We start from the raw sequence: 21,763 nt of genomic DNA on the forward strand, positions 1-21,763 counted from the left end.
GCGAGTAGGAAGAAACTGTTTCCTCTGGCAGGAGGGTCGGTAACCAGAGGACACATATTTAAAATAATCAGCAAGAGAACCAGAGGAGAGATGGGGAGAAATGCCTTCACACAGAGGCTTGTTATGATCATGGAGGTGCGGCGAGTGTTTTTGTGGTGGAGGAGCAATGAGGGATCGTGGCGGAGGTGTGGTGAATATTTGTGATGGAGGAGCGGCGAGAGGTCGTGGTGGAGGTGCGGCGAATGAGAGTACAGGGACCAGAAGAGCCGAGGGCCCAGGGACAGCACGGGCCTACCCACACTGCGATATGTGTGCGCGCTAGATCCGTGCAACAGAGCAGGTCTCCAGTCGTCTTGGTTAATCCTTGTCACTGGATAAAGGCCTAGCTCTGTTAAGCCCGTGTGGTGGCTGGTGTGCAACAGTCACCACACGTTAAAAAAATCCACGCACAGGCATCTTTCACCCTTCAATTGGAGCTCAGGACTGGAACATCGGGTCCTTCATTGAAACATCTGTGAACTCGTGTGGAAGTAAGTCATCCTCGTTCAAGGGACCGCCTATGATGATGAAATTGTGATCTGGAACGCACTACCAGATTCTGCAGGAACTTTCAAAAGGCAATTGGACATGTCCTTGAAGAGGGCTAATTTGCAGGGTTGTGGGGATATAGCTGGGGATGGGACTAAATTGGAGAACGCTTTCAAAGATCTGGCACAGGCACCGAAGGGCGGAATGGCCTCCTGTGCCGTGTGATTTGATGGTCAGATAATGGCTCATGCCTAGGGGTTTATAGACTGCAAAAAGGTGCGGTTAATCAACAAGCAATGGCTAGGCGAAACCAAGCTTGGGTTTTGTGATGCTTTGCGTGGTTGGAGGAGGAAGGGAAGGAGTTCCACAATTGTGAGGCCCTGGTAAGGAAAAAGTTAGAGTCGAAGACATTGTGATGAGTCTTGATTCAAATCTGCCACCAAGCTCATGGTCTACAGGGCTGTAGTGATACCCGCCCTCCTGTATGGCTCAGAGATGTGGGCCATATACAGTAGACACCTCAGATCACTGGAGAAATACCACCAACGATGTCTCCGCAAGATCCTGCAAATCCCCTGGGAGGACAGATGCACCAACGTTAGTGTCCTCGACCAGGCCAACATCCCCAGCATCGAAGCACTGACCGCACTCGACCAGCTCCACTGGGCGGGCCACATTGTTCGCATGCCCGACACAAGACTCTCAAAGCCAGCGCTCTACTCGGAACTCCTACATGGCAAGCGAGCCAAAGGTGGGCAGAGGAAATATTTCAAGGACACCCTTGAAAGCCTCCTTGATAAAATGCAACATCCCCATCGACACCTCGGAGTCCCTGGCCAAAGACCGCCCTAAGTGGAGGAAGTGCATCTGGGAGGGGGCTGAGCACCTCGAGTCTCGTCACCGAGATCACGCAGAAAACAAGTGCAGGCAGCGGAAAAAGCATGTGGCAAACCAATCCCACCCCCCCTTCCTTCAACCACTGTCTGTCCCACCTGTGACAGAGACTGTAATTCCTGTATTGGACTGTTCAGTCACCTAAGAACTCATTTTTAAGAGTGGAAGCAAGTCTTCCTCGATTCTGAGGGACTGCCTACGATGATGATGATCCCAATACAGTCTGATGGAAGGTACATAGAAATAAGTTGGCTCAGATTGGTAAACAGGAGGCGATGTTCCTAAATAATACAAGCTGCATATTGTTCCAATCTGACCACCCAAATCAATCCCTGGAACGCGCCCTTGTTTATCAGAAGACAGAAACAAATGGCTCAGCTGACCGAATGACGTGCATGTTTGTTTGTCGAGGACATTCTTCTCATTTCTTCCTGGGAATCATGTATTATCCTTCTTGATGTTTGGGAGGCCAAACTCCAGTTATGGTGGTTAAGTTTATTTATTGGCCGGACTGCAAACCAGCTGGTCCTGAATTTTGGGAAAATACTGGTCTTGAGATGGACCCTCACCCACGACGGGCGAGAGGGGGTCGGGGGGCTGTTGAAAGTGAAATAACGGGGAACGCGTCCCCAGCTCGCCACCTCCGCGTCTGCCGCCATTTTTATGGGGCGTCCGAGTGTCTCGCCCTGGGGTCGCGGGTCACCGCATTAGCAGATTTAAATCTGGCTTCCACACTGCAATTGGGAGCCCGATGTACATTTTACAGATACAATGCACGTTTCCCAGATCCGGGGTAAAGCGGCAGGGAAAGTGAGGCGGGAGCTGTTAATTCCATGAGTTGAGTGCCTTTTACAGCAATCCTTGTGGGCCAAGAGGTGCAGGAGTGCTGCCCCCGGTCCCACAAGGAAGTCTTTGGCACCCCCCCACCCCCACCGCCGATCGCAGCCTCTCCCTCCCTCCAGCCCCATGGACTCTCTCTCCCTCTCTCCTCCTCCAGCCCTAGGGACCCTCTCCCCCTCCAGCTCCCATGGCCTGTCTCTCTTCCCCTCCAGCCCCCACGGACTCTCTCTCCCCCTCCAGCCCCATGGACTCTCTCTCCCCCTCCAGCCCCATGGACTCTCTCTCCCCCTCCAGCCCCATGGACCCTATCCCCTTCCAGCCCCCACGGACTCTCTCTCCCCCTCCAGCCCCATGGACCCTCTCCCCCTCCAGCCCCATGGACTCTCTCTCTCCCTCCAGCCCCATGGACTCTCTCTCCCCCTCCAGCCTCATGGACCCTATCCCCTTCCAGCCCCCACGGACTCTCTCTCCCCCTCCAGCCCCATGGACCCTCTCCCCCTCCAGCCCCATGGACTCTCTCTTCCTCCAGCCCCATGGACTCTCTCTCCCCCTCCAGCTCCCACAGACTCTCTCTCCCCCTCCAGCTCCCACGGACTCTCTCTCCCCCTCCAGCTCCCATGGACTTTCTCTCCCCCTCCAGCCCCATGGACTCTCTCCCCCCCCAGCCCCCATGGACCCTCTCTCCCTCCAGCCCCATGAACTCTCTCTCCCCCTCCAGCCCCATGGACTCTCTCCCCCTCCAGCCCCATGGACCCTCTCCCCCTCCAGTCCCATGGACTCTCTCCCCCTCCAGCCCCATGGATTCTCTCCTCCTCCAGCCCCATGAACTCTCTCTCCCTCCAGCCCCATGAACTCTCTCTCCCTCCAGCCCCATGGACCCTCTCCCCCTCCAGCCCCATGGACTCTCTCTCTCCCCCTCCAGCCCCATGGACTCTCTCCCCCTCCAGCCCCATGGACTCTCTCCCCCTCCAGCCCCATGGACTCTCTCCCCCTCCAGCCCCATGGACTCTCTCCCCCTCCAGCCCCATGGACTCTCTCTCCCTCCAGCTCCATGGACTCTGTCTTCCCCTCCAGCCCCCATGCCCTCTCTCTTTCTCCAGCTCCCACGGACTCTCCCTGCAGCACCCACAGACTCTCCCTCCAGCTCCCCCGGGCGGTAATGCCCCGTGACCCCTTGAAACCAGCACCGAATGTCCAGGCAGGGCGCTGGAAGCTGGCCGCCCGGCCGGAAGTGCTTAGTTCCGCCCCTCCTGGGCACTAACAGGGGCAGCAGAAGAAGGAAAATCCAGCCAAGAGTGTGTGAGGCTGTGTGGAATTCACTCTCGAGGTTAGTGATTGAAGCAGAATCTATGTCAACATTGAGGATCAGATTGGAAAGGGGGAGGAAGGAAAAGGGGTTGAAGTAATATGGGAACAGGAAGGTAAATGTGATTATAGCTATTTGCCCCGGTGGAGGGCATGCACTGAGGTGGACTGGTTGGGCCGAATGGCCTGCTTAACCATGAGTAATCTCTACATATTTTTGATGTGAATAACCCCACTCAGGCTGTCAATCACAAACCGCTGCTTTGACTGATTCTGGCCTTCTCTATCCCTCGGGCATTACATAGAATAATTGAAATTTATAGCACGACCCATCGTGTCTGTGCCAGCCGACATAGAGCTATCCAGCCTAATCCCACTTTCCAACTTTTGGTCTATAGCCCTGTAGGTTACGGCACTTCAAATGTACATCCAAGCACTTTTTAAATGTGGTGAGGGTTTCTGCCTCTACCACCCTTTCAGGCCGTGAGTTCCAGACCCCCACAACTCTCTGGGTGAAGAAATTCCCCCTCAAATTCCCTCTAAACCTATCGACCCCTCTGCTAACCCCAATCATACCTGCCCCAATCGGTGCCCTGAGTGAGACCAGTTCACTAACCAGAAACCAGGAATCACTTTTTCCAAGGTCATTTCCATCTTCGATGTGAGAGATGATCTGAAGATTTTTTTAATTTTTTAAATACATTTCAAAAAGAAGCTTGCTGGGGGGGATATGTGGGGGGTGGGTGTGGGGGTGGGAGAAGGAGTGCGTTCCTTGTTTATCCAGGTGAAGAAATAAAAATATTGGGATCAGTTGGGAATTCCAGAGGGCACAAGGTTAAATGTTCCTTATGTTGCCTGAACTTTGGTCACGTCTCCAGCTGGTTGCCGTGTGGCAAGCCATCAAACGGTGCTCTCCCACGAGCTGCTGCTTTCGAGTGATTTCCTGCTTGTGGGAGGAGCTGGATCCTGACGCGACAGTCGCTAATGCACCGGCAGACGTTGGCGCCGCATCCCAGAGGCTGCTACAGAAACGCAGAGGAGGACAACAATGCACCCGAGATCCCCTGGGCCCCGCAAACTGGTTTACAGCCGCAACCAGCGAAGTGCCAGACTGCCCTGCTGGTACGACAGTGTTGTTGCTCGTTCTCACACTGCGACATCCGAGTGTTCGTCGCTCAAAGTCAGCCTCCGCCATTTGCCAGTCTTAGCGCCGGCACACAAAGCAATACGCAACTTCACTGGTGCGTCAGCCGTGGCTCAGTGGGTAGCACTCTCACCTCTGGGTCAGAAGGTTGTGGGTTCAAGTCCCACTCCAGGGACTTGAGCCCATAAATTCTAGGCTGACACTCCCAGTGCAGTGCTGAGGGAGTGCTGCACTGTCGGAGGTGCCGTCTTTCAGATGAGACGTTAAACCGAGGCTCCGTCTGCTCTCTCAGGTGGATGTAAAAGATCCCATGATGCTATCTCGAAGAAGAGCAGGGGAGTTATCCCTGGTGTCCTGGAGCCAGTATTTATCCTTCAATCAACATCACTAAAACAGATTATCTGGTCATTATCACATTGCTGTTTGTGAGAGCTTGCTGTGTGCAAATTGGCGGCCACATTTCCTACATCACAACAGTGACTACACTCCAAAAGTACTTCATTGGCTGCAAAGCGCTTTGAGATGTCCAGTGATCATGAAAGGCGCTATATAAATGCAAGTCTTTCTTTCTTTAAAACAGTATCTCTGTGTGTGTCTACCAATTAATTGCGCAAATTGGCTGCTGGGTTTCCTACATTACAACAGTGATGACACTTCAAAAAGTACTTAATTGGCTGTAAAGCGCTTTGAAACATCCTGAGGTCATGAAAGGCACTATATAAATGCAAGTTTTTCTTTGTTTTAATTAAAAAACTGCTGCCTTATATTCTAAACTGATCTTTGCAACTATCTATGCACACAAGAGTGTTTAATATACTGTCAATGGCCAAATTATGGAATTTGTTGACTAAATTTAATTGCAACCTTTTCTTCTGAGGCGAGTGTTGATATCCTCGGCGACAATAGTCAGCCTCAGTTAAACCTAACCGCTAAGGCCAAACTACCCTGATCGTCCCCCTCGCCTCACACTGCACTTATGACCAGAGTGGCCCCCCGCAAGAACAGAAGAGTGACACAGCATTGGGAAGAACAAAAGTTAACAAAGAAAGAAAGGACTTGCATTTACACAGTGTCTTTCACAACCTCAGGACATCCCAAAGCACTTTACAAGCATTGAAGTATTTTGTTGTAATGTAGGAAACGCGGCAGCCAATTTCCACTCAACAGGGTCCCATAAACATTGAGATAAACGACCAGATCATCTGTTTTAACAATGTTGATTGAGGTCTAAATATTGGCCCGGGATAGCTCCCCTTTTCTTCTTCAACGTAATGGCCGTGGGATCTTTTAACATCCACCTGAGAGAGCAGGCCGGGCCTTCGATTTGAACGTCACATCCGAAAGACGGCACCACCGACTGTGCAAATGATCAGGTCATCTGTTTTAATGATGCAAGTTGAGGGATAAATATTGGCCGCAGAACACCGAACAACAGCCTCCAAACCCTGGCTAGCAACTGGAAACGGAAGCCCTGGCTGATTTTTCCCTGGGCGAATCCAAGAGGCCCGAGGCCAAGGGGCAGCAGTTTTTATTGCTGGGTTCTGCCAAGACCAGCCACAGTCTCGAATTCTTTTAATGCTGCACCTGAGTGCTGATCTTAACTCATTTGGAAATCGGTCAGTGACACTGGTCCAGGTGCATTAGGGTGGCTGGACTTTGTGGCCTGAAAAGGAGGCGCTTGAGGGGTGATCTTGTCGAAGAATATGAGCGAGTAAATTGGGTACGGTAGCACAGTGGTTATGTCACTGGACTAGTAATCCAGAGGCCTAGACTAATGATCCAGAGACAAGAGTTAAAATCCCACCACGGCAGCGGGGGAATTTAAATTCAGTTAATTAAATAAATCTGAAATAAAGAAACTAATGGCAGTAATGACCATGTAATTGTTGTAAAAACCTATCTGGTTCACTAATGTCCCATGGGGATCAGCCATCCTTATCCGGTTTGGTCTATCATCATCATCATGGTGGTCCCTTGTATCAAGGATGACTTGCTTCCACGCCAAAAAGGGATGAGCTCACAGGTGTTCCAATGAAAGACCTAATATTCCAGATCCTGAACTGCATGTTGAAGGATGGAAGATGCCTGTGCGTGGATTTTTTAACGTGTGGTGGCCGTTGCACACCAGCCACCACACGGGCTTGATAGAGCTTGGTCTTGGTCCAGTGGCAAGGATTAACCAAGACAATTAACCAAGTGGCCTATATGTGACACTTGACACACAACAATGCGGTTGTCTCTTAACTGCCCCTCTGAAATGGCGGCTCACCACCACCTTCTCAAGGGCAATTAGGGATGGGCAATAAATGCTGGCCTTGCCAGTGACGCCCACATCCCATGAATGAATTTTTTTTTTTAAAAAGGTATTGGAAAGGAATACTACTGTAGATTAAACATGTTGGAGTATGGCAAAGCAGAGTGGGGGGGCACAGGTTCAAACTGCTCAATAGCAACTTTAGGAAGTTCTTCTCCACGCCGAGAATACTCAACATTTGGGATGGGCTGCCGTGACACTGAATGAGACAGAGCAGGGACGATGCTCGTTTCGAGTCCTGGGCTGAGTTGACCTTAACTGCCGTCGCTGGGGGTCACAATCCTTCGATCCCACTGCGCTCCTTGTAACTGTGGTGGAGCAAGACCCGGGCCTTGGTCAGTGACCCCCATGCTCTCCTGGCTCACCCACCGTCGCCGTCGATGTCATTTCCTCCCCTCCACCCACCCCCGCTAATTTTTCTTTTTGGGTGCGTGGCCCATGCGCGGAGGTTGACGTTAGAAAAGCCCGACCCCGGGCAGCGCGGGACTGGCAGAGAGCCAAGCGGTCACACACTGCCCACGCAGCTGAGGAGGAACGTGGGCAGCTGTGGCTGATTGTATTCCGACAGTTTCCAGCACACGACCCCACCAATGTGCGAGGATGCTTATGGACAAGGAAGTGCCGTTCGGCCCATCTCAAGAACCCGCTTGAGAGTAGGAGGGTGGGGGCATGAAGATGTGGGGCATGGATGCCGTGGATGGATGCCAGCAGGGTTGCCTTCAATGGCCACTGACCCCTGCTATTTGCTCCCCTTTTCTAAGTGGGCCAAATTAAAGTAGTATTTGGCTTTCTTCAGATGGCGATCTGACCCCAGCCAAGAGAGCCCTGTGGATCCCACATCAGCCGATCGATGCCCCTGGACTGATGCTGGTGCCTAGGTTGTTCCGCTCAACCACAACAACTTGCATTTACATAGCGCCTTTCAGATAGTAAATTGATCCAAAGCACTTCACAGGAGCACTTACAGACAAAAATTGACAGCAAACCACGTAGAGAGATATTAAGGCAGATGACCCAAAACTTGGTCAAAGAGGTAAAAAGAAAAAAAGAAAGACTTGTATTTATATAGCGCCTTTCATCTCGAAGCGCTTTACAGCCAATGAAGTGCTTTTGGAGTGTAGTCCCTGTTGTAGGCTTTAAGCAAGGTCTTCAACAACAACAACTTTGACAAGTAGTTCATTGGCTTTCACACAGTTTGGGACATCCTGAGAACAGGAAAGTCAATGGGCTAGAAATTGGGCCCGCCTTGCGCCCAGTTTTTTCAGCGATATTTTGCCTTTTTTGTCGTGAAAAGGTGCTCACTTAAATTGCCCAAAGTTGTGCGCTGGCGGTTTTGAAATGCTACTGAAAAGTGGGCCGCCGTCATGCAATGCCAAAAAACGTGATATCGCTTTAAATTGGCCGGTAAGCGTGGAGAAAAAGGCCAGGTCAAAAGATGCGTTGCAGCCTCAGCAACAGCGGTAAGTAGGAAGACCTGTGAAAAAGGTAAGCTAAAGTTTTAACTTTTTAATTCTTTTGCAGCAATAACTTAGTTAAGGATCTTGTAAATGTTTTGTGATTTTTGATTTTTTGTTTTTGGCTATTTTTTTGTGTGTGTTTTCCCCACTCCCAGGGCCTGTATTTTTAGCGGTAATCGGCCTTGGACTAAAGTTTGCGAGGATTGCAATTTCCACCATGAATCCTCGTACTGTTGGGTGCATTTTGTTGCCAATTTTACCCCTTTAAAAAAGTAACGGTATTTGTCATGGTATTTTTTGCGCAAAAATGCCGGGAAAAAACCCGCTATCGTCAAAAGTTCAATTTCTAGCCCAATGTGTAAAAAATAGTTGTTTTCCCCGCAGCCTAATTTAGCACCGAGGCCGATTTTAGCAACTTTTACGGCCGCCCTCGGGGCTCGTGGTCCAATCTGGGGATTTCCCCATCCGCATCCATAGACCTTTCCAGCCAAAAAACATCTTTAGCTTTGAATGAAGGTAACGTAACCCCTCCCCCTCCACTGCAGCAATCGGACAGCTACGCTGCTTCCTCCGAGATCAGCTCCCGAGGCCACAAGGACTCCTGCTGAAGAATGGAATGTACTTGGCAGAAGCCTATTTGCTGGCAAAGGCCCCAGCCTGTTAGGTAAAGCATTCAAGTCCCATTCTGGGAGCATCTGTTCAGCGGCTTTCCAGAAATTGACTTTGCGCGTGTTTTCTAGGAATTTCCTTTGATTTGTTGAAGCGTTATTAACTTTCACTGCACAGATCCACCCACATCTCCGAGTGCCACTCACTGGAGAGTGGGATTCCCGCTGACTATTTGCCCTTGTTGACCGAGGTTAATTTTGGGGCCTCTACTGCTGCCTACAGTCAGGACATAAGAACATAAGAAATAGGAGCAGGAGTCGGCCATTCGGCCCCTCGAGCCTGTTTCACCATTCATTAAGATCATGGCTGATCTGATCTTGGCCTCACCTCCACTTCCCTGCCCGCTCCCCATAACCCTTGACTTCCTCATCGTTCAAAAATCTGTCTCTCTCCACCTTAAATATATTCAATGACCCAGCCTCCACAGCTCTCTGAGGTAGAGAATTCCAAAATTCACGACCCTCAGAGAAGAATTCCTCCTCAACTCGGTTTTAAATGGGAGACCCCTTTATTCTGAAACTATGCCTTTCTAGATTCTAGATTCTCCCACGAGGGAAAACATCCTCTCTGCATCTACCGGTCAAGCCCCCTCAGAATCTTATACGTTTCAATAAGATCATCTCTCATTCTTCTAAACACCAATGAATGTAGGTCCAACCTGCTCAACCTTTCTTCATAAGACAACCTCTTCATCTCAGGAGTCAACCTGGTGAACCTTCTCTGAACAGCCTTCAATGCAAGTACCTGTATATCCCTCCTTAAATAAGGAGACCAAAACTGTACGCAATACTCTAGGTGTGGCCTCACCAACACCCTGTACAGTTGTAGCAGGACTTCTCTGCTTTTATACTCCATCCCCCCTGCAATAAAGGCCAACAGTCCATTTGCCTTCCTGATTACCTGCTGTACCTGCATACTCACTTACAAAACAGCACGATGATGTAATGCTGGAACTCAAGGATCAAATGGGCGGAGCAAGCCTTCGTCACCCTAACTGATCGTGTGACCTAGTTTATAATACACATCTTCAGTGCTCTCGATGGAAGACGGCAGCTCAAGCATCTAACTCAGGGGTTCAGGGGGTTTATATATAGAATAACGGATACCCGGGAGTGAGTTATAGGCTGGAATCTAATCGAGGGGTTCAGGGGGTTTATATTTAGAATAACAGATATCCGAGAGTGAGTTACAGGCTGGAATCTAATCGAAGGATTCAGGGGGTTTATATATAGAATAACAGATACCAGGAAGTGAGTTACAGGCTGGAATCTAATTGAGGGGTTCGAGGGGGGGGGGTGGAGTTATATATAGAATACAAGCCTGAACTTGGCATTAATTTCTCCAAACTTAGCGCTCCCAGACGGGGGTGGGGGGGGGGGGCGCCCCTGAATTTCTCTCCCCTTTAGTCTTTCTCTCTCTCTTTGCAAACCTCTACCGTGAACCTTTGAATGAAAGGGTTCCGAGCCCTGGGCCTACCTGTGGCAGCTGTGCCAGACCCAGGCGTTGCGTCCGGCCCTGGGCCTGAAGTCCGACCTGCCGATGTTGTGTATCCGTGAAGAGAACCGGAGCAGCCGGCGGCTTCCATACGGCCAGTTCATCGCGTCGGCCGACTTGGACAGGCAGCCCTCCTCGTGGGCGCAGTACAGCATGTGCAGGGGGCGGTCCTCCAGGTACGCAGATTCCTGGGCAAGCTGGGCATCCAGAACAAGGTCGGGGGTCACTAACAACGGCAAGCAAAGAGGGGCAAGATTAGTATTTCTTTAATACCACTCATTGTCAGTTACGCTCTGTCTCCTGTCCAGTTTTCTCTCATTCCATCGATTCCTGGAAGAGGTTTGCTCATCTCCCCAGAGCTTCCCAAATGACCCCCGGCAGTGAATTGTCCAAAGGCTATTCAACTGCGGGGTGCAACCGCTGGGCAGGCCATATTGTTCACATGCCAGAAGCAAGCGCTCTACTCGGAACTCCTTCACGGCAAATGAGCCAAAAGTGGGCAGAGGAAACGTTACAAGAACACCCTCCAAGCCTCCCTGATAAAGTGCAACATCCCCACAGATACCTGGGAGTCCCTGGCCAAAGATCACCCTAAGTGGAGGAAGTGCATCCGGGGGGGGCGCTGAGCATCTCGAGTCTTATTGCCGAGAGCATGCAGAAATCAAGCGCAGGCAGCGGAAAGAGCGTGCGACAAACCTGTCCCACCCTCCCTTACCCTCAACGACTATCTGTCCCACCTGTGATAGGGACTGTGGCTCTCGTATTGGACTGTTCAGCCATCAGAGAACTCATTTTAAGAGTGGAAGCAAGTCTTCCTCGATTCCGAGGGACTTCCTATGATGATGATGATGATGGAATCAGAGAGTTCGGGGTGAAGAGGCGAGGGCCCAGGGGTAGCACGGGCCAGCCCACACTGCGATATGTGTGCGTACTAGGTCCGAGCAGCAGAGCTGGTCTCCAGTCATCTGGACCAAGACCTCGCTCTGTCAAGCCCGTGTGGTGGCTGGTGTGCAACGGCCACCCTATTTAAAAAAATCCACGCACAGGCATCTTCTACCCTTCAAGATGTAGTTCGGAATCTGGAATATTAGGTCCTTCATTGAAACACCTGTGAACTCATCCCTTTTCGGCGTGGAAGCAAGTCATCCTCGATACGAGGGACCGCCTGTGATGACGATGGTGTATCAGACAGTCCACGGAATGGGCTCCCGGGACAATGTTGGTTAAACATTCGCCAATCTTTCTGGGTTGAATGAGCTGGAAGCTATCCTGTGACCACGCCTGGTCCTGTCCTGCTCTCAGCCAGTATCCACACAAGGTGCGAGGAGGGGGATGGGGGGAGGATGTCCCAGTGGGGATCAACAGCAGAAACTCTGGGTTGTCGTAATAAACCCAACTGGTTCACTAATGTACATTAATGATTTAGACGAGGGGATTAAATGTAGTATCTCCAAATTTGCGGATGACACTAAGTTGGGTGGCAGTGTGAGCTGCGAGGAGGATGCTATGAGGCTGCAGAGTGACTTGGATAGGTTAGGTGAGTGGGCAAATGCATGGCAGATGAAGTATAATGTGGATAAATGTGAGGTTATCCACTTTGGTGGTAAAAACAGAGAGACAGACTATTATCTGAATGGTGACAGATTAGGAAAAGGGGAGGTGCAACGAGACCTGGGTGTCATGGTACATCAGTCATTGAAGGTTGGCATGCAGGTACAGCAGGCGGTTAAGAAAGCAAATGGCATGTTGGCCTTCATAGCGAGGGGATTTGAGTACAGGGGCAGGGAGGTGTTGCTACAGTTGTACAGGGCCTTGGTGAGGCCACACCTGGAGTATTGTGTACAGTTTTGGTCTCCTAACCTGAGGAAGGACATTCTTGCTATTGAGGGAGTGCAGCGAAGGTTCACCAGACTGATTCCCGGGATGGCGGGACTGACCTATCAAGAAAGACTGGATCAACTGGGCTTGTATTCACTGGAGTTCAGAAGAATGAGAGGGGACCTCATAGAAACGTTTAAATTCTGACGGGGTTAGACAGGTTAGATGCAGGAAGAATGTTCCCAATGTTGGGGAAGTCCAGAACCAGGGGACACAGTCTAAGGATAAGGGGTAAGCCATATAGGACCGAGATGAGGAGGAATTTCTTCACCCAGAGAGTGGTGAACCTGTGGAATTCTCTACCACAGAAAGTTGTTGAGGCCAATTCACTAAATATATTCAAAAAGGAGTTAGCTGAAGTCCTTACTACTAGGGGGATCAAGGGGTATGGTGAGAAAGCAGGAATGGGGTACTGAAGTTGCATGTTCAGCCATGAACTCATTGAATGGCGGTGCAGGCTAGAAGGGCCGAATGGCCTACTCCTGCACCTATTTTCTATGTTTCTATGTTTCTATGTTTCAGGAAACCTGCCTTCGTCACCCAGTCTGGGCCTATACATAACCCCATATCATCATCATCATCATAGGCAGTCCCTCGGGGTCGAGATGACTTGCTTCCACACTAACAATTAGTACTCAGGTGACTGATTAACTCATTTTAAAAGGTGAAAGATGCCTGTGCGTGAATTCTTTTAACGAGGGGTGGCCGTTGCACATCAGCCACCACACGGGCTTAACGGAGCTAGGTCTTGGTTCAGTGGCAAGGGCTATCCAAGATGACTGGAGACCAGGCTCTGCTGTATGTGCCAATACATACACACACACACAAACTCAAACATACTTCTACTGTCCTCCTTCCTTCCTCCTTCCCACAGGATGTCAGTGTGGTTGACTGCCCCCTGAAATGGCCAGGCAAGCCATTTGGTTATATCAAACCACGAGAAAGAAAAAGTACAATCCTTCACCACACTGATTGCTGAGGTTCAAGAAGGCGGCACACCAACTGGTTCACGAACGTACGTTTAGGGACTGAAATCTGCCGTCCTTACCCGGTCTGGCCTCTATGTGACTCCACCACCACCTTCTCGAGGGCAGTTCGGGACGGGCAATAAATGCCGGTCATGCCAGTGATGCCTACACCCCGTGAATGAATAAACTAACTCAGCACGAGCCAGGGGTTCAAGTCGGGGTGTTTATGGCTCGTTACTTCACCAAGGCCTTTGCCCGCCGAACCTTAGATGGAGCTTGTCGCTTATTCTTTATCCTTCTTTGCACACTATTGACTGGACAGGTAAGGGAGCTGTTTCCCATCCCTCTGAAACGCTGCTCACAGTTGAGCAACGTGGGAACGTTCCGGGGGGGGGCGGCGGCGCTCCCTTCAATTTTCCGTCTGTGCCTTCAACACCCACAAATACCACAACCCACCTCCGTGTGGATGTCCAGTTTGGGCCAGGGTCCTGGCACGGGGATCCTGGAGTGGCAGCCCATCTGATGACACGGATAGCTGCTTCGAGTGTAAACAACACAGTAAATCTATAGCAGCAGAGTATGTGGGAACTGGGTTCACCTCTCAGCCACGCCCAGGTGTGTCTCAAGTCAGGCAACACCCAAAGAAGGCATTGTGTAAATTTTCACATCAGCATTTCCCCATTCAATTTTGCTATGTCAACAGTCACGGTGTAGTTGAGGGCCCTGGCCACTAGGTGGCTCCCTGGAGTGAGTTTCTAAAATCTCTCTTCCCATTCCCAGCACCAACTTGTATAAAATCCTAACCATGTGCGCGATGTCACGTAAAATGTACGAGTAATTTTAATTCAAAAAAATTAAGACTGGATTCTAAAAAAAAACTACACTACGACAATTTAACAGACTTGCTGTGGTTACCAACCAGTGCCAGGAACCCAGCCTGCCAGCAGACTTACATAATGCGATGTAATCCTGTTAATCTAAACCTTCACTAAATGTGATTTTGTGGCCAGCCGTTAGCAGCTGTTCTGGGCTGAGCTCCCGACACAGGAACAGCAAAGCACCTGCCCCCCACACACAAACAGCACCAGAACTGGGAGGGGCAGCAGTACGGATTCACCAGAATGGTACCCAGGGGCTGAAAAGGCTTAAACGATGAGGGCAGGTTGTGCAGACTGGGCTTGTGTTCCCTCGGGTATTGGAGAAGAGGTGATCTGACTGCAGTGTTTACATTGATTAAAGGAACTGATAGGGTAGATTTGGGACTGGAATTGCCCCCCTCCCTCCCTCTCCCCCGTCGGAAACGCGGCGCACCGAACGTGTTTCGACTGTTTTTACTGCAGCCGTCAATGTGGGTGGGGGGAGTGGGGGGAGGCGGGTCACAGCCCGAATACCCCGGGAGCGGAATTTTCAAAATGGCGGCCATTCCACGAAAAAAATCGGCAGTCATTGCACTCCACTGCGTGGCCAAATCGGCGGTAGCAGGCCTTAAGGGAAGGGGCAATTTTGGCACCAAACTATTTCTTCTGGTGGGAGATGGGGGGGGGTGGGGGAAAGAGTCTAGAACAAAGTGGGGTGGGGGTCAGAAGTGCATAAACTTAAAATTCGAGCTAGGCCGTTCAGGGGTGATGCAGTTGTTCACACAAAGGGTAGTGGAAATTTGAACTCTTCCCCCTCACAAAAAGCTGCGGGGGTGGGGGGTGGGGGGGACAGCAATTAAAAATGTCAAAACGGAGATTGATTGATTCTTGTTTAGCTAAGGGATATGGAACCAAGGTGGAGTTAAGATACAGATCGGGCATGATCTAATTGAATGGCAGAACAGGCTCGAGGGGCTGAATGGCCGACTCCTGCTCCTGAGTCAGTCTCTCCCCCCCACTATGAGATACATACATGTCCTGCAATAGGAGACCCCAGGCAGGTCCAACACTCACCCTCGGCACAGATGACTCCTGCGGCGAATCTGCCCATGCCGTGCGGGCACTCGATGTGGTTGTGGTGATGGGAGCACTGCAAGATGGAGAGTTCGGTTCCGGAGCAGGAGGTGCCGCTCAGGACCACCTCGTCGCTGGTGTGTTCCCCCTGCCAGTACCAGGTCTCCTGTCGAGATAAATGGCAGAGAGTTCAGTCACGACGTGACCCGGGAGCACACTCTGCCAGCTCGTTCGTCAAGCGCTCTCTCCTAACACGGAATCGGCCCGGAGCAGCGGGAGATCGGTTTATCGGTTCCCCGCAACTCACTCTTCATTGCAAGGATATTAAAACTGAAGGCATTGCAGGAATTCAAAGCACGAGACATTGGGATTGAAATTGGCCTGGTCCGCGCCTCCCGTTAGCGCCTGCGGGGGAGGTGGTAACGGGTTGCTAAGGGGTCACCGACCGTGCGTGGCGAATTCACCGACACCCGCAAACTCCCCTGGCGGTTTAGCGCTGGTGCTAACGTTTACCGCCGCGCTCTCTTGCGCCCCATAGATCGTGACATCATCCAGTACGCAGGGCTCTGTTACCGCCCTGGATGCAATATTCGCTTCCACCCAGCATCGCTGGGCATTAACGACGGCAGCTGCAGGAGCCGTGGTCACCTTGGCCGGCCGCTCGAAGAGCGATATTTAATGGCAGTGATGGTCAGGTAGGTTTATTTCTCCCCCCAATCAAACAGAAGTGCCTTCTGATTGATTCTGACCACCGCGATTCCTCAGCCCTCCACTCTCTTAGAGTGCTTGGTGCCACTTTTTGTCAGTTCAGTATTGGATTTCATGTTATACACATAGTGCAGGTCCTGTGGTCCAACACACAGAGCATGAAGATTCATTCAACCCATCATTGGCTCTAACCCTTTGAGCGAGGGAAGGTGCCTGTACAGGCGGCAGAGCTGCACGGAACACTGCTCAGCGCTCTGCCGATACCGCCCTCTCACTCCCTTTAGCACTCTAAGGGAGGTGGTTAGCGCTTGATTTCGTGCTCCACTTCCCTCTTGAGCGCTAAATCAGAAGTACCCAGGAGCAGCAAATCTTTTTCGTCTGCCGATACTTTTGCGCTTCTCATCACCCCAAATGGTGATTTCTGGCCCATTGCATTTTGTGCTGATGGAGATGAGGGGTATCAGTGCTGGGGAATAGGACACTTTCCCACTGCAGATGTCCAGTGTCAGCACTCACAGGGGCGATGCAATGTCAGGTTCGGTGCAAAGCTCCAGCAACAATTGCCCAACAACATCCAACAGCCCCAATCCCACAAAAGCATTCCCTATTTGCCCCTGTGTGGCATTTCTTCTTTACATTTCCCACACTACGCACCAGAGCATTAAGGGTTATGGAACCAAAGGCGGGTGGATGGAGTTACGGTACAGGTCAGCCATGATCTCATTGAATAGCAGAACAGGCTCGAGGGGCTGAATGGCCTTCTCCTGTTCCTATATTCCTGGTCATCCCCCTGCGTACTCTGTGAGTGAGACTGCCAGTTTCGTGCTGAATTCGGAGCTGTTTTACGCCGTGAATGAGTGCCCACAAATGACTGAAGTGGCTCTCACAGCCAGCAGACAGAGGGGACTTTTACCCCATTAGTCAAGGCTGGATTTGAACCTGGCTCCAGAGGTGACGGGAGAGAATGCTAACTTACTGTGCTGCCCGATGTCCCCATCATTGTTCTCGAGACACAACAGGGGTCATATTGGAGCTTGGACAAGAGAGTGGAAAACAAGCGATGTCGGACCAGTTATCCACTATACACCTCTCCTGGTTTCCATTCCATTGACCTCCCATTGACCACCCGGGAGAGATGTATAAAGGACAGCTGAATCGATATCGCCCATTTTACACTGTCGCCTCAAGTCCAAATGACAAGAGGGAGCAGGAGTTCTTCCTCCAAACTTCTCAAAGGCACTTAAGAGCTAGAAAATGCGTTGTAGGATGGGGTCAGTTAGAAGCGAGGCAGGGAGAGAGGCACCAGGGCTTTCAATATTTACTTTGCTGATGGTGAAAACTAATTGCTAACCGTAATAATAACGCACCATGAAGTGAGCGCGAGAGATAAATGAGCCTCTTCGCACCTGCCTTCATGCCGAGTCGAATGGTCGGCATTGGAGCCCCACAATTTCTGCCTTCGGTGATCGGTTTTAGCTAGCGGACGTTGCCAAACAGCCCAGTCCAGCGAGCGGACTGTCTTGTCCAAGAACTGAACAGCTTCCAGTCCCAGGGGAGGTTCAAGCGTCTGTTGGACAGGCCCTCCTCTCCCTTTCGCTTCCAGTTGGCGGGTTTCGAGTTCAAACCCGACCCGAGCAGACTGCTCAATCCACCAAAACATGGGGCCTCACACGGGCTCAGCTACGTTGACTGTTGGCTTATTTTCTAAGGAAAACCCACTCGCACGGGCAATGTTCAACAAGGCGATTAGGTGGACAACTGGCCAGGAATGAATAGCAGAGGTGTGGGAATGGACGAATATTCTGGAGTTTTGTGAAATAATGTTGCAAGGGGATGGGGGTTAGGGTGGGGTCATAAACATAACATAAGAATTAGGAGCAGGAGTAGGCCATTCGGCCCCTCGAGCCTGCTCCGCCATTCAATGAGATCATGGCTGATCTTCTACCTCAACTCCACTTTCCTGCACTGTCCCCATAGGGAGTGATTATGAAGAACTTTGCCTCAGGATGTTAAATAGGTCCACAATAGGGTAGGTTGTACATGATCTACAGAAGGAGCAAGTTGATGGGCTAAATGGTCTTTCCTTGGCCCCATGCTCCCTGGTGTTATCTTGAATTTTGAGCACAGATTCATTCGGGTTTCTTCCTGAACGGGAACATCCATTAAATTGCCACATTGTCAGATTGGCTGATCTCCTCCCTCAGCACCTACCTGTAGTGCATGGTTGGCAAAGCCTAACCCCAGCTGTCGGCACACGACCATGGCCTCGGTCAGGCTCCAGTTCTCTCCGCACACAGCGCCCCACTTCGCCGTGCCGTTGACCTCTGTCAGAATCTCCACGCGGCCTTCAAAAGTGTTTCGGCCCCCATTCAAACGGATCTATATATTTGGGACGGAAAAAGCAATCACCTTATTGTTAACTCCCCAAATCCCACTCCACATACCCCCAGCCCTATCGCTGTAATCTCCTCCAACCCTTCGAGGTTTCTGCACCCCTCCAATTCTGGCCTCTTGCGCATCCCCGATTTTAATCGCTCCACCATTGGCGGACGTGCCTTCAGCTGCCGAGACCCCAAGCTCTGGAATTCCCTCCCTAAAGCTCTCCACCTCTCTACCACTCTTTCCTCCTTTAAGACGCTCCTTAGAACCAACCTCTTTAACCAAGCTTTGGTCACCTGTCCTAATTTCTCCTTATATGACTCGGTGTCAAATTTTGCCTGATAAATGCTCCTGTGAAGCAACTTGGGATGTTTTACTGCGTTAAAGGCGCTATATAAATGCAAGTTGTTATTGCTTGCACTTTTTCTTTGTATTAACCTTCTAATCCTCTCCTTAACTTTTCCTCTCTAGTCTTCCCAGGCCATATAAGAATGAGGAGCAGGAGTCGGCCATACTGCCCCTCAAGCCTGCTCTGCCATTCAATAAGACTGATCATCGACCTCAACTCCACTTTCCTGCCCAATGTCCATATCCCTGGATTTCCCTGGAGTCCAAACATCTATCGATCTCAACCTTGAATATATTCAGAGACTCAGCATCCGCAGCCCTCTGGGGCAAAGAATTTCAAAGATTCACAACTCTCTGAGTGAAGAAATTTCTTCTCATCTCGGTCTTAAATGGCCGACCCCTTATCCTGAGACTGTGAGCCCTGGTTCTAGACTCTCCAGCCAAAGGGAAACAACCTCTCAGCATCTACCCTGTCAATCCCCCTCAGAACCTTGTACGTTTCAATGCCAGGTGCCATTAGCAGCCGGAAGGGAGGCTTGTATTTGTATCGAGAGTTATCACGAATCAAAGTATCTCATTGCGTTTCACGGACGACGAATGAATTTCTAAAGTGCAATAACCATTGTTATGCAGGGAGCATTTTGCCAGAAACGGACGGCAATGGGATGAACATTAATCTCTTTGCTGTTTATGGGATGCTGCTGTGCACAATGGCTGTAATACAAAAGTGACTGAAAGTGTGTTTGTGTGTGTGTCTGTATGTGACATTCATGTATAAAAAATAAAAATCAAGGACATGGAGTTTCTTTGTGCTGCACCTGTGACTGTAACCTCTTCACTGCAGTCAGCGAAGATTCATTTGAAAAGAAAAACAAGACTTGCATTTATATAGCGCCTTTCACAATACCCCAAAGCACTTTACAGCCAATGAAGTACTTTTTTTGAAACTGTTGTAATGTGGGAAACACTGGAGCCAATTTGCGCACAGCAAGCTCCCACAAACAGCAATGTGATAATGTCCAGATCATCTGTTTTGAGTAATATTGGTTGAGGGATAAATATTGGCCCCAGGACACCGGGGATAACCTCCCCTGCTCTTCTTCGAAATAGTGCCACCTGAGAGAGCAGACAGGGCCTTGGTTTAATGTCTTAACCAAAAGACGGCACCTCCGACAGTGCAGCGCTCCCTCAGTACTGCCCCTCTGACAGTTCAGCGCTCCCTCAGTACTGACCCTCAACACTGCACTGGAGTGTCAGCCTAGATTTTTGTGCTCAAGTCTCTGGAGTGGGGCTTGAACCCACAACCTTCTGACTCAGAGGCGAGAGTGCTGCCCACTGAGGCACGGCTGACACTGGCCATGTGATGCAGGATAGTTCAACTGTATGTGCTGACTGTTCAGGACTTAGGACTTCCTCACAGAGTAAGCCCACGTACTACTTTGATGCCCATTCAACTAGCCACTCCATCACTATCATATGGAGCATTGATGCGGCAACTCTGCATGTTAAGCTCTAGCCATTACATCTAATGGAAACTGTCAGCATTTTTCTCTTTATTTTCTTTGCCTGGATAGTTTCTGAAACTGAACTGAGTTTTAAATCAATGTCCTCTTGGTCCAGTCATAGCTCTTGTGCCTCTAAATCAGGACTTGAGCACATAAGTCTAGGCTCAATACTGAGGGAGCGCCGCACCGTCGGAGGGGCAGTACTGAGGGAGCACTGGCACTGTCAGAAGAACAGCACTGAGGGAGCGCCGCACTGTCGGAGGGGCAGTACTGAGGGAGCGCCGCACTGACAGAGGGGCAGTGCTGAGGGAGTGTCGCACTGTTGGAGGGGCAGTACTGAGGAGCGCTGCACTGTCGGAAGGGCAGTACTGAGGTAGGGCTGCACTGTCGGAGGGTCAGTACTGAGGGAGCGCCGCACTGTCGGAGGGGCAGTACTGAGGGAATGCTGTACTGTCGGAGGGGCAGTACTGAGGGAGCGTCGCACTGTCAGCCGTCTTTCGGGTGAGACCTAAAATCACTATTCGATAAAGAGCAGGGGAGTTCTCCTAGCCAGTGTTTATGCCTCAATCAACACCACTAAAAATAGGTGAACAAGCCGTTTATCTTAATTTGCGCTGTTTGTGGGACCATGCTGTGCGCAAATTAGCTATCGCATTTGCCTAGAAAACAGCAGTGGCCACACTTCAGAAGCAAAAACAGAGCCCTGGAAACACTGAGCAGGTCGGGCTGCCTTTGGGGCGAGGGACAGGCAGCTTGAACCTTGTGTTTTGATATAGGGCCTGGATACGAAAGGGCAACTTGCTTGCTCTCCCCTACAGAGGCTGCCTGACCTGCTGAGTGTATCCAGCATGCTCGATTATCATTTCACATTTCCAGCATCCGCAGCACTTCAGCTTTTCTTGCTGACACCTCATACGTAACTCAGTCGACCACAACATGCGTTTATATAGCACCTTTTAATATAGTAAAACATCCCACGGCGCTTCACAGGGGCGTTAGCAAACAAAATTGGACTCTGAGCCTCATAAGGAGAAATTAGGGCAGATGACCACCAGCTTGGTCAAAGAGATATGTTTTAAGATGCGTTTTAAAGGAGGAACATAAGAACATAAGAAATAGGAGCAGGAGTAGGCCATATAGCCTCTCGAACCTGCTCCGCCATTCAATATCATGGCTGATCTGATCATGGACACAGCTCCACTTCCCTGCCCGCTCCCCATAACCCCTTAATCCTTTGTCGGTTAAGAAACTACCTTAAATTTATTCAGTGACCCAGTTTCCACAGCTCTCTGAGGCAGTGAATTCCACAGATTTACAAACCTCTGAGAGAAGAAATTTCTCCTCATCTCAGTTTTAAATGAGCGACCCCTTATTCTAAGATCATGCCCTCTAGTTCTCGTC

General features: G+C 50.5%; 1 protein-coding gene across 4 annotated transcripts in view; it reads right to left on the minus strand.

The window, feature by feature from the left end:
• loxl4 (lysyl oxidase-like 4) overlaps positions 1 to 21,763 on the minus strand; it is a 169,099-nt gene that overhangs the window by 17,833 nt on the left and 129,503 nt on the right. For all 4 annotated transcript variants that reach the window (XM_070876459.1, XM_070876457.1, XM_070876460.1 and 1 more), the window contains 3 exons: positions 18,342 to 18,509; positions 15,423 to 15,588; positions 10,628 to 10,871 (listed from right to left, as the gene is read on the minus strand). In XM_070876459.1, coding sequence (XP_070732560.1) covers positions 10,628 to 10,871; positions 15,423 to 15,588; positions 18,342 to 18,509 — 578 coding nt within the window. The remainder of the gene's footprint in view (positions 1 to 10,627; positions 10,872 to 15,422; positions 15,589 to 18,341; positions 18,510 to 21,763) is intronic.

Source organism: Pristiophorus japonicus, chromosome 3 (genome assembly GCF_044704955.1).
Source record: "Pristiophorus japonicus isolate sPriJap1 chromosome 3, sPriJap1.hap1, whole genome shotgun sequence".
Classification (NCBI taxonomy): domain Eukaryota; kingdom Metazoa; phylum Chordata; class Chondrichthyes; family Pristiophoridae; genus Pristiophorus; species Pristiophorus japonicus.